The 13,732-nt window shown below is 43.9% G+C and overlaps 1 protein-coding gene across 6 annotated transcripts in view; it reads left to right on the forward strand.

Moving 5' to 3' along the window:
* CELF2 (CUGBP Elav-like family member 2) overlaps positions 1 to 13,732 on the forward strand; it is a 308,590-nt gene that overhangs the window by 243,793 nt on the left and 51,065 nt on the right. For all 6 annotated transcript variants that reach the window (XM_058532399.1, XM_058532404.1, XM_058532400.1 and 3 more), the window contains exon 8: positions 2,742 to 2,805. In XM_058532399.1, coding sequence (XP_058388382.1) covers positions 2,742 to 2,805 — 64 coding nt within the window. The remainder of the gene's footprint in view (positions 1 to 2,741; positions 2,806 to 13,732) is intronic.

Below are 13,732 nucleotides of genomic sequence, written 5' to 3' on the forward strand. Positions count from 1 at the left end.
CTGCGACTCTGAGGATAGATATGGCTTACGTTCTTTTTACCCACCCGCCCCCAGCGCCTAGTGGCGTCTGGCATATAATAGCTATTTAGCCGATGTTTGGTTAATAAAGGAGGAGCATGCTTCTCGGTCTTCATCTGAGTCATGGATTAAGCATTGACCGAGTTTGCTGTCATAGCCTCGCCATTCCTCCATCATATCCACAAAGACACCATGAGAGATTTCGTCAGATGTCTTGCTAAAATCTGCGTATGCTCTGCCATATTTTTTTCTTTGTCTGTCTAGAAATTTTATGAAAAAGAACTGAATCTAGCTTAACAATAATTTTGCTTTTCACAAACTTGGGCTTTTCAGTTGTTCACAGACCCTCTATTTAATTACGCATACCAGAATTTTTATCAGAGATTGATGCCAAGCTCATCTTGTCGTAATTTCTAAGAATCCAGCTTCCTGCTCCACCATTTCTGAAAACCAAGACACATGTGCCTGTCCCTGGTCTTCTGGCACATCTCCCATGCCCCACGGCTTACAGAAATCTCTGGCACATGTTTCTTTGATCTCGTCTGAAAATTACTTCTGTATCCTAAAAGAGAAGTGATCTCAGCCTCATTTATAAAAACACGTTTTTATACGCTCTTTACAACATTTTCCGCTACTGTGGGCTTCCATTCTTTCTCAGCCATGGTTGTTCTACCCCTTTCAATTGAAAGTCCATTTCTTTGAAAGAACGCTTGCCCTTTAAGGCATTCCCTACCCCTGTGTTGAGGGGTAGAGTCTGACTCTGGCTCACCAGAGAATGGTTATCAGTGGAAAGAATCCTGGGTAATAGGTTAATGACAGTCCAGGTATTTCCATTTACCTCAGTAGGTATTAATAATTCCTCAAAATATCTTCAAAGCTAACTTAATTTTACTTTAATTTTTTAAAAATATCTAATAGGAGGAGAGTATAAGGGCTTACAACTATAAGAGAATAGGAAACCCAAGAAATCAAACCAAAATAAAGGATTTCTATCTGAATGGATAATCCCTAGCTTCTCCTTCTTCCTCACTTTCTGTGTGTGTGTGTGTGTGTGTGTGTGTGTGTGTGTGTGTGTGTAATATACTAGATAACGTATTCCAGCGAGTCGAGAAGCATGAGCGAACATTACAGACGTTTTTCTGGTGCCTGTTAATGTTAATCCCCACAAGATCATTGTACCTAAGACTTAGCTTTAATCAACCACTGATATTCCACTCTACTTGGAGCTTTTAAGTCAACTGATAGATGCCCATTTTTGAGTCATATTTACCATGGAGTTTTCTTCCTGTCGAACTGAAGAGACCTATACTTACCCAGAGGAATGACAGTGCTCCACCTTATGTTCTGCAGAGCTCCAAATAAATTCTGAAAGCTCTTTTTAAAATAGTGAATTCATCTTGTTCCTCCTAAGCACATAGTTTCCTGATAATAATTTTTTAATAATAAATTTGGTGAATCTATACTTTTTGTTATCCACGTACATTTGAATATAGGAAACAGTTACATGCTTGCCCCCACATACAAATTATGTCTATATTGCTCTACCTGAATATCAATAAGTTTGGTCAAACACTTAGTATAGCACCTAAGTTAACCTATAATTCAACTGAATTAGGCAAATAAAGGAATACTTTAGAATGGTAGCCACATGCCTTTACCTTGTGGAACCCACTGATTCTACATGGGGGAAAAATGTGTTTTTGAAAGTTTTATGTGGGGTATGGGAGAAATGGGTGAAGGGTGTCCAAAAGTAAAAAGAAAAAAAAAAACAATAAATATAAAATACCTCAAAAAAAAAAAAAAAAGCTCTAGGCAAAAAGGCAGAGACCTTTTCACGGGTATGTCAGTTTCTTTTTTAAAAAATGCTAACATTTAGGGGCCGGCCCCGTGGCCTAGTGGTTAAGTTCAGCGTGCTCCACTTTGGCGGTCCGGGTTTGGTTCCCAGGCACAGACCTGTACCACTCATCAGTGGCCGTGCTATGGCGGCAACCCACATACAAAATAGAGGAAGATTGGCACGGATGCTAGCTCAGGGCGAGTCTTCCTCAGCAAAAAAAAAAAAAAAAAAAAAAGAAAGAAAGATGCTACCATTTATAATGCATAGCATCAACGTACATAGCACCAGGTACCTTGAAGTTTTGACAAATGGTATGTTTCTCTCTGCCGGTGAAGACCATCTTAAAATGGGTGACCATTGTCTTGGTGGCATAGTCAGAGCTGTAACTGTACAGCTGTGAATAGATATATTTATGTCTGTAGTTACCGTGATGATTTCTCCGTCGGCCCAAGAGTCAGTGAATCCATGTGCTTCTAACGAAGGATGAAGTAATCTGAGCTGTGAAGGAAAGTGGAAGAGACCGAGAGGATAGACCTTGATTGACAGAGATGAGTTACGGTAACTACCAGGCTACAGAGAGAGAGCATTAGTCACGCCATTTTGGTTTCAGTGGATTTAACACCTGGTTGTTAGAAAGAGTAAATTGATTAATTGTTTTAAGGCAGCAATGTTACTGAGTTTCCCCAGTGTCTGTGTATCTTAATAGAGATTAGACATTAATATGGATTTACAGCCCCAACTCTCGGAACCTTCAGTCCCTTAATAGGCAGCAGTAACCGATTACATAAATGTAAAGGAAACTGGATGTGCCCCCAATTTAATTCGGAAGTTCCTTTGTCCTCATCTTCACGTTGTTTTGACGGGACCCTTTGACGTTCATTTGCAGCTTCTGCAGCAGGCCACCTCTTCCAGCAACCTGGGTGCATTCAGTGGTATTCAGCAAATGGCTGGTAAGTCATGAAACACGCCTTTCCTTTTGACCATGCTGTTGTCTGAATCTGGGGTGGGTTCAGAGGGCAAAGAGAAGCAGGAAACAAGAAGAACGGAGAGTCATTACCAGTCCTATTTGCTTTCTGGCTTAGGTGTTAAAATTAGAGTCAGCCGCTCAGAAGCTGCTCCTCTACCTCTGGCGTTTCCAAGTTGTAAAATGAGGGGGCTGAGAATTCCTGCATAGTGTACTCAGTGTTTTGTTTTTAATGGGATTGGTTACTGGGGAATTTCCAACAGGATTTGTATATCCAGGGCAGCCAAAATCATCGACATCCTTCTAAAATTTTAATAACAGACAGTCAATAAAAATGTTCTGACCTCCGTAATGAAAGCCAAGATTGCAGGCCTATCTTTGATACAGTTTGCAGTCGCCTGATAACCGCAGACAATTAACAGGGTGCCTTTTTTACGTTAGTACCCCAGTTGACAGAATTGTGCATCAGACGCTTTTATGTGAAAGAGTAATCTTTGTTGTTGAGAAAAATCGAAGTGGGACTGGGTTTGAAAGCCAGCTCGTGAAGGCTTTCTTTTCATAATGAGCTGTGTCAGTAGTAACTGAGGCGCAGTGATTAGCGAAAGGTCACTCCTGCTGTGTCACCTTCCAGGCTGATATCCTAACTTACCATGGGGCCAGGGGAGGCAGCCCACGCCGCCTATCAGAACACAGGTGCCATTAACCTGCCGTGAGGAACAGGAAGCTTTTTCCTTGTTTGATTCCAAAAAGGTGGGGGAGAGGGCAAGGAGAACAGATTTTTGGCACATTGGATCAAGCAGAGTTTGTTTTAATCAGGAACACCCCGAGTCAATGAAATGAAACCTGAATGTGCAGAATAAAAGCCAGATTTCTTTATCTGTCACTATGAAAATTCTTTTTTTCCCGTTTTTTTTTTTTTTTTCCAAATACATATCCTTGGTTTTTTTCTTATTTCACATTGAATGGATCTGGATAGATTTTCGACGAGCATACGTAGGTTTCTGCTCACATGTGTTCTGTGATCGTCGGCCTAGTCTTCCATTGTGGCCTCACGGGCTAATGGTAACTTGTTGTCTGACAGGACATACTGGCCTAGAGTCAAAATGCTGCTGAATTATTCGTTGAGCTTTAAATTTACTGGAACCACCAGCTTGTTCTGTTGTAATACAGCTTTTGGATTATTAGAAAAAATACATGTTCAAATGAGTAGTTAAATCATTCAACAGTATCTTTCTGAATACAGTTTGGGAAGCTGGCCTTGGAGCTAAGATCACATTAAATGGTTAATTTATTTTTAGTTCTGTGAAGGGAATTGGAGACACATCAGTAAAATATTCAGGCAGTTTTCTGTGTTTTAAAAAGAGAAAACCTCCAGACTGCAAGCTCTAAAGTCAATGCTAAGATTTGTCACATCTTCTGCCGATGCAAGATTTGTTTTTCTTCTAATAGTATGGACCCACCCAGATTGGAAATTAGGATCTTTCCTTAGAGGAAGCCTCAGGCTTTTCCACACATGGTTAAATGATGCAGAGGAGGTCACTGGGTCATTTTTCATTAGACTGTGCGCGCCTCTGCCTCACCAACTCCAGGTCAGGATGTTAGCATTTACATGCTCTGGTGCTCATTTAAAAACTAAGGGTATCTGGGAGTCACCTTAGAAGGTACATGGAGCAGACGGCTAATTTAAAGGCGTTCTGTAAACCTCTGGGCTTTCCAAAATACCCCTTTCTTGAACCGTGAACGTATTAAATTCAACACACTGAGTCTGCAGAGGCTGTGAGATCAAATGCTGAGCAGTCCATTATCTGCCATCACCTTGAATATTTGGAATACAAAAATGTAGATGTCAAGGCTGTGTGTGCTTGGCGATTTCTATAAAGGGTGCCATTCATTCAAATACATAATCAAGTCTCATCTTCCTAAGTGTTGGAAGCATAGTGGTTTGGGATGTTTCTTTTTTCAATAAAGTCAAGTTATGTGGCCTCCTGCTCTTTTGTCTTCTCCCAAAAGTAGAACTTGACTTTTGTCTTTGCCAGTCATCTAGACCGGTGTCATAAAGTGAACATGGTGGATTGGTAAAGAGGTCACTTCCTAGGGAAGCTCCCCCAACTCCCCAAATGTGCAAATGTGGGAGGGCTGCCCTCTTCCTCTTTCCCCCAAAGCCCCTTACTTCCTTACCTTCCTCCCTCACCTCTCTGAAAACTCTCGAAACATTGGTGCTCCGAGAGGGCGTAGTCTGGGCTGACGAACTCAGCCATCACGCCTCTAAGAGGTGCTCATGACTGTTTTTGAGTGGATGAGTGAATAAATTTATAAACCGACAAACACTGGGAATGTATGTTTTGGATACATTCCCAGTGGAGCTTAAGTGAAATGCCTGGTTTTTGAATTAAGAAATTTGGCTTTAGCTTTACATCTAAGCCAAAAAACATGATATAAACTAATGACAGTATCTTCACAGATGAGTTGTCAAGGATTTGGAAATAGAGTTTGTACAGCATCAAACATGTTACAGAGTGTGTGGTACATAACACATCCGGTAGAAGCGATATGAAGGAACCCGAGATGTCATCTATCCCAGACTCCACCTGAGGTTCAAATACTTGTTGAATGATTGAGATTCTAGCATAGTTCAAGTGGGCACCTACACAATTGAAATGCAGTTTTCATGTCTTACAGCACCATATAATAAACTCCATATGTAACACTCAAGTAATCCAACACGGAAATCCATCTCCAAGGAATGAAATCATTTCTGAAACCAATATTTTGTTGTGAACAGCCCTCGAAATATAATGGTCTTTCCTTCTGGGGATTGAAGTTTATCACCAGAGTCTAAAATGTCTCATTTAAATGAGTAAAATATTTTCTATTTGAGGAGAAAATGAAATAAAGCCAAAAAAAGAAGCAGAAAAAGGAATTTTAGATAAGTTACTAAGTAGTTACATCAATAAAATTGAGTGAGATGTCAACTATATTTCTTTTTTCCCAAAAAAACTTATTTTCCTTTCAAACTAAAAATAATTTCAAATGTTTCACGATTTTATAAAAGGGAACTTTTGCTAAATATGGAATTTAAAAGCAGAAAATAGATTAGGAAAAATCTTTATGAGCTTATGTATACTTTTTGTGCATCCTTGAAGTTGATTGATTTATTTTGCCTCTTAAAAAATCTAATAAAAACTTGTCCATGTCTCACTCAACTGTGGTATTTGTTCCATGAATTTCTGAAATCTCAGAATCCTGGGGTCTGAGTTTAGGCTCAAAGTCTGGATTTTTCCTGAAGAACGAGGAATACGGGAAGAGTGGCTTTTTGGTCATTAATTTTGTTATAACAACTATCATCTCAAAAGACTATCATCTTAGAAAAACAAGGGTAGTGTTTTACAATTTTGTTTTTAACAGAGCTCCTTGAAATAATCATGTAGTTTATCCTCACAGCATGCCAAGGACAGAACCACCACCTTGTCACTACATTACAATTGGAAAAATGGAAGTATAAAAAGATTCACTAACGTATGTGAGCCCACAGGACCAGTAAATGGCATAATATGGGTTAGGATACAGAATCCTCAGATATCACAACTTTGTGAGACAGGGACCATTGGTATCCTGTTTGACAGGTGGGGCAACTGAGGCTTAGTAGAAAGGTTAATTAACAAACTTGGCCAAAGTCACTAAGCTAGTGGCAGATCCAAATTCTAAATCCATCCCAACCCTGAGCTCTCTATTGCCCCGAAGCTTGTAAAACAGTGCTTTGTGTCTCAGCAAATTCAAGTATGTTCTGTAAACACAGTGACTCGCCTTCACAAACTGTTTAACAGGCCAAATAACAAACAAATCCAAGCTGTAGATAAGTAATGCAGAGAGCGCCCCAAAACTGTTCAAAAAGAAGCAATTCAGAGACAGTAACAGGAAAACTGCCTCCCTTCATTCTGAACATGATTTCAAATTTGTTAAGAGTGGACTGTTTTTGTTAGGGGAATTTTTTTTTTAGGATGAAGAATTGTGATTAAAGAGATGATTGAGATTATGAAGCTATGGCAGAAGAAGAGTATCTTTGCTAATAAAACAGAGGCAACTGTTTCACTTTGCTTCTGATGTTCAATAAAGCTGTAGTAATTCTGTTTCAGGATGCTGGTCTAAATTTTAAAAATAACAATAAAATTGTAGAGTGCAAATATTTGCTTAAAACAACAACCTAATGATCCTTTCATCAATTTGAGATCTGTTCCCGGAGAAGACTGTCTGAGGGTGTCTGTGACAAGTAGAGAAGAGAGAAGACATTTGCAAAAACATTATTGAGAATCTTGCATTGAGACACTCCTGAGTTGTGAAGTGTGTGTCGTGGACCCGCAAAGATCCGGAATTCTTCCCAAGGCCGAGTCTCCCACCCTCCACTCTAGATGCTTCCTGCGAATGTGCTAATAGGCCTTATGAGAATGTTCCATAACCACCCATCTGTCACTTTTTAACAGACCTGATTGGCAAGCACTTGTAACAACTGACATCTGTTCTCGCTTATTGATATGCAGATTTATGGTAATTGCTATGAACAATAAGACACAAAATTACCTAAGGTGAACATTAAATTAAATTTTCATGCCCTTCTTCTTATAAATAATTTTTTTTAAATCTTAAGTTTCAAGTAGGCATATTGCACATCTGTTTTGTACATCATTTCTTCATTTTGAGAAGGATCTTCTTTCCCCAAGTAATGAAAGGAAAGTTGAATCCCTGTATTCTCCTCTTTTTTTTGTCATCTTGGCACACTGTTGGGTTTCATAAAACTTATTTAAATGTTTTGCATTTCTAGTCACCCACATTATTGCCCCTGGTTTGAGAGGTGCCCATCTGAGCTGGGTGCTTCCTGAGGTTAAAAGTGGTGGTGGTGGTTCTCAGAAAAGAGCTATTTGCCAAGCCAGAAGCAGCTTCCCCCACTCTCCATCTGGTGCCCTTTCTGGATGATTGTGTGGGAGCCTAGAGAAGGGGAAGGTGGGACTGGGTGGGTAGGAAACCAGGAGGCGCCCGAGAAGGGAGATGGGAGAGAGGAAAGGGCAGGATGCGCTCACACACCCCAGAAGAAAAAAGAAGAGGGACAAAGAACCAGAAATGTGAATTCAGAGTGAGCGGAAGCAGAAACCCCCATGGAGACAGCCTGTGGGGCCACCGGTGTCAGCTGGGCCCTGGTGACTGACAGCACGGAGTTCACCGAAGGCCGGGACTCCTGTGCCATCCAGGAGCAGCTGGAGGTCTGAAGAGACGGTGATGCTGTGTGCCTGACAAGGCTGGTACAGTTAAGGAGGTGGAGGACGAAGCTGTGCGAGTGTGTCCTCACATAGCTTCCCAAACTGCTTTCCTGACTCGGGGCAAATGCCTTTTCCAGAAACAGCGTAGTCCCCAAGCCCCCTTCCCTAAATAGGAAGGGATGGTAAGGGAGATGGCCACACTGCTGGCCATGGGGGCACTAGGAGCAGGAAGAGCCAAAACACATCACCAAGGGTGTGCTGTTGGCACTGAGGTCCGGAAACATTCTGGCCTGTGCAAGTTCCCCAAGCTCTAACACACCCTGGGCTTAGTCCTGTGATGTGAGGGTGGCAGGAGACATGAGACATCAGCGGCATTTAGAAGGCCTGGGGGTGGTGCAGGAACGTCCTCGCTGCTCACAGGGAGGGTTTCTTCCTAGAGGGATGGACTAGAGAATGTCCAGGCCGCAGTGGGACCCACGTGACTGTGAGTTCCCGTTGGATCTCCACGTGCCTGCTGCCTGGGGTTTCCTGCGTCCAGCCTCGGCATGGTCAGCTCAGATGTTCTCGGAGAATCTCTGGCTTGTTGGGCTTTCTGTCGATGCCTTGTTTGTATATTCCTCTTTGTTCTGAATGGGAGGAAAAGCTGTTTTTTTTCATTGTTTTTTTCTTTTCTCTGGCCGTCCCTCCTCAGCTCTAATTTCTTCGTGATTCCTCCTGTTCCAATCACTGCCTCAACCCCAGGCATCTCATTTGATGGTTTTCTAGTAGGACTTGTGTCTCTTTTAGGTTATCTTCATCACTCAGAGGTTCTTAAGCTTTTTAGGATCTATCACCAAAGAAGTTGTGTTCTTGTCTCACACACACACACACACACACACACACACACACACACAGTTTTTCATAAAATTTTAGGGAGTTCACAGGCCCCCTGAATCCCATCAGTGGACCTCTGGTTAAGAACCCCGGAATTAAGGTGACAAACATGGTATGGAAACAGCCACGTAACACGCTCGGCATTGAGAAGGAGGAGGCCATGGATCCGTTTGTTCATAGGAAACTGAATCCAGTGATCTCTGATGCCTGGGATTCTGGTACTGGATGGAAAAGGAAATCACATGAAGAAATTAAAGGACCAATTGAGTGATTTAGAGAGCAAGACCTAGTACCTAGTTGCAACATGGTTACTGGTTACCTTGGTTCTTAGCTCCTAATGAAGTCAAGATCACAGGTTCCGGCCTGAGCACTCTGGGGCTTGAGGGCCCATAAAGCAAACAGAGAGCACTACTGTCAATGCGTCCCTCAGACCCACACTTGGTCACACTGGACTCAGTGCGCTCACCCTGCAGCTTTTCTCGCTTTATGTCCTGTGGAAGTTAGCGAGGCCACCATGGGCAAATGCCAGGAGCCCGTGAATGTTTCTTTCTGATGCCCCAGCCACGTTTCCGCTGAAACGCTGGATTCTAACAGCCTTCCCTCCTCCGCCTCCCTCCCAGCCCCCTCGACTTCTCCACCGTGCAAAGTTGAGTGAAGTAAATGGAGACCAAGACAGTGAGGGAGAGGAGGGAAGAAGAGCTCCAGACAGGACCAAGAGGACAGAAGGAACATGCATGGGGAGGCCACACTGGCTGGGGGAGAGAGCAGAATTCTCCTCCGTTTATCCAGGGCTTTAACCTCTCCATGCCTCAGTTGCCTCTGTCTGTAACATGTTCTGTCACAACTGTGCCCACATCATACGGGTTTGTTCTGAACACTAAATGAGAGATCACATGTAAAGCATGAGAAGCAGGCCTGGCACATGCTTTATTCTTAGTACCATTATCATCATTATTTGATGTAAATTATTGCAATTATTATCTAGCGAATAGAGCTTCCTCTCTCAGCTTACTCCATACTAGGCATTGTTCTTTGAGCTTTGCATGTATTGAAGCATTTAATCTCGACCCTTGAGAGGTGGGTTCTGTTGTAGTCCCGCTTCACAGCTGAGAACTCCGAGGTGCAAACAGTTAAGCCAGTTTGCTCAAGGTGATGGAGGTTGGCAGGAGATGAGACAGAGCAGGGATTTGAACCCAGGTGTTAGAGAGGGGGGCCTGCACTCCTTTTAATTGGCCCACCTTCCAAGCCCTAGGAACACAGGACAGGGTGAAGACAGAGATGCTTCTGCGTTGAGAAAAGCAGAAATGTGGGAGTCGAGGCTGGGAAAGGGGCCCTCACCCAGAAAAGCTGGCAAGGAAGCTGTCTACTCTCTTGAGTACTGAGCACTTATTTCTGAGAATGAGTGGGGAGGAGGGGGCCCCCTGAGAGCCTCCCGGGGTCAGCGCACGAGGATGGGAAAGGACTAGGATAGAAGGATGGGCGTGGTCCTCCTGTGAAGCCCCTGCCTCCTTCAGCTCTTCAGCTGCCTGCTGCTTCCCTGTGCTTCTCTCTCATCCTCATCAAACCAAAAACACGTGACGAGTTGGGCTTGTTTCCAGAAACTGAAGAAGTAGGATTACCCCCTAGTTCCTGCCTCCCTGCTCCAATATATAGCCACCTCCTTCAGGGCAAGGACTGTCTTGTTTTCCGCTTAATCCTGAGTGCGGTGCCCAGGGACTGGCTCTCATGGCCACTCGGTAACTGCTAGATAGACAGACCAATTGACAAGACAGACAGACGAATGGGTGGATGGGTGGATGGATGGATGGATGGGTGGATGGACGGATGGATGGATGGAAGGATGGATGGGTGGATGGACGGATGGATGGATGGAAGGATGGATGGGTGGATGGACAGGTGGATGGATGCACAGATGGGTGGGTAGACCGACAGATGAGTGAGTGGGTGGGTGGACGCATGGATGGATGGATGAGCAGGCAAATGCAGGTCCTCCTGCCTGCTGCTTCTCTCCATCTGACCCTGACCCTGACCCTGACCCTTCCCCTCTTCCTTTTCCTCACATCCCTCAGATGCTGGGGATCACAATGGCCTCTCCTTTCCACTCTTCTTCTCTGCTTCCTTTGCCCATATTTTTCCTTTCCTTGCAGTGTGGTGGTTGAACAGAGTTGCCCCCCGCCCCCAACGTGGTACCCCAGAGCCGAATCCCTCTGCCTTTCCAGGTGGAGTCAGGGAGAGGCTCAACAGGAGGGCAGGCTCCCCCTGGGTGGTGAAATGTGGGAAGGGGAAAGGCAGAGGGGGCCCTGAGCGAGGACTCACAAGGCCTCAGCCCTGGAATCCCAGGGGAGAAGGCAGGGAACAGAGGGCTGAGTGTTGTCAGCTGGGCTGCAGGACCTGTAACGAGTGTTGGTGGGTGAGGGAAAGAATATGCATGGTTCTAATAAATATTTGTAGAATGGATTAACTAATGACTGAGGAACACAGTCAATATTTGATGCTGTTGTAAATACTGAAGAACTAACAAAGAATGGAGAAAACCAAAAACTTGGTTGTGTCTATGGATGGTACTCTTTATAGCGGTTTATGAAAATTTCATTCTGTGTGTTACCCTGTTCATTCATCCTACATAGATTCGTCCATCACCTGCTATCTATACAGCAGCATGTGTGTGTGTTTAGGTGGACTTGAAAATGAATAAGACAACATCTTGGTCCTCAAGGAACTTAGTATCTAGTTATGAAGGTAAGAAATACGTACAAATAATGTCGAAGTGAGATATGATGAATGCCACAAGAGTTATGAACAATGAGATGAAGGAGTTTGCAGGAACATGCAGAAAGTGCACGCGTTAAATGCAAACTCTCAGTCTTCCTCGGAGGAGGCTGTGTGGTGTGGCTGGAGCGCTGCCCCAGACTCAGAAGGGTCCGCTGCCATCGGGTATGAGGGCTCGGCCTAGGACCTGAGGCTCTGACCCAAATGAGTGGGCTTAGCTCCTTCCAGCCCTGGAATTCTGCTGTGCTGGTGCCGTGGCTCCTGCCTGGGGTGGATCCGAGATGTTGTGGAGAAGGACCCTCCCACCCGGGCCCGGGAGAGTGGCTCTGTTTATCGTTATTCAGTGGCAGACGTGCGTGGTGGGTTTTAATTTCAGTGCTAAACCCTCTGTTGTCGGGGCAGCCGTCTGTTGGTGATGCAGTCTGGTCATCTGGTTTACATCATTAAAACATGAGAGGGAAAGTAGTCACAAGAGGGCCAGGAGGGGACAGATGGGTCGGTACAAATGTTCCTCACTCCTCGTGACATATCTCAAAGCCAGGGCTCTCGTCACACTCGAGTGGGAAGTGGTTCAAGCTGCTTTCAGTGGTTGAGCTGGGTCCAGGAGGGTCTGCACGAAGGGCCAGGCAGCTCCATATTCCCCCCCGTTCAATTTTCCTCAAGTAAACCTGAAATGAGACCAGTGCTTCGTCAGCTCTCACATTCTCATGAATCTGACCCCGTCTGACCTTTGATCAGAGAAGGAGAGAAAGCTTGGTTCCCAGTTGCATTTGCTTGAGAAAGCAGGGTTAAATTCACAGGATTCCGCAAATACTTGTGTCCTGCCTCTAAGCACCCCCAGGAACTAAGTGAGTTTTGAAAAACAGGTGTTTGGCTTTCACCTTGAGCTAACAGGGCTGGATGTCTCCTGGAAGAAGATAGAGTATCATTCTGAGCAAAATGAGAGGTCATTTTGCAGCAAAGACATCAAGAACTCTTTTCTGAGTTTTTTGGAAATAAGTCTTGAATGAGGCAGCTAGGATAGAGGAGCAGGATGAGTGAGCTTGGCAGCCATGGCCTGAGCCATGCTTAGGCTGAGGGCTCCACACCAGGGGCTGGGGGCTTTCACAGGTTTGTTGCTAGAACATTCTCTCCCCCTGCCTCCCGGCACGTATGGAAGATGTTATTAGGCCCTCTCTCTAAAGCACAATAAATTTGCTTAATAGACATTTATTAAGTACCTGGACTTGAGACATAAGAAGAAAGTAAAATTAAGCTGATTACTTAACTCCAGTATCTTTCCGTATAAAATTCCTCTGTATGAAGAGAGAACCATTGTTTCCTGCTTCTCGAATGTACGTTAGTGTGAATGAATTATGGAGAAAGACTTTGAATGTTCAGAGAACTTCTGAATGTTCAGAGAGATAGAAGGGGGAGGAGAGAAGATACTAAAAGTGCCTGTAGCAGAGACACCAGGCCCAAGCCTCGCAGGCACAGCCAGCCTCCCATGACAGATCAGCCCCTCAGGTCTCTCAGCTGATCCCGCTCTCATGTTCTTGCAAAGTTTCATTTCTCTCTTCTATTCATTTCTGAATTTTCGCTAGCCAGAAATTCATTCTAATTAGAAGTAGTCCCTCCTTAAAATACAAATACCTTGAAAAGGCAAATACAAATATTTTACAAATAAAAATGTTAAGCCACTGCCATTTTTATTCATTCATTCTTTTATTCATCAAATATTATTGGAGTTGCTACTAGGGATACATTTTAGAGTTCACATTTAGAATTAGTCTTGAGAGAGAGAAGTTCAGTGGCAATAATAATAACAGCCACAGTAGTCCCTAACGTTTATTGGGTGCTTACACTGGGCCAGTCACGTGTTAAGTTATTTGCATTCATCACCTTAGTTGGTCTGCACAGCAACCCTTCTAGGTAAGGTGCAGTTAATATTACTGCTCACCTAGCAAGACATGGAGAGGTTAAGTCACTTGCCCAGAGTCACACAGCGGTTCAAGTGGCAGAGCCAGGGAGCCATGTCAGTTC

Source organism: Diceros bicornis, chromosome 36 (assembly GCF_020826845.1).
Source record: "Diceros bicornis minor isolate mBicDic1 chromosome 36, mDicBic1.mat.cur, whole genome shotgun sequence".
Taxonomy (NCBI): domain Eukaryota; kingdom Metazoa; phylum Chordata; class Mammalia; order Perissodactyla; family Rhinocerotidae; genus Diceros; species Diceros bicornis.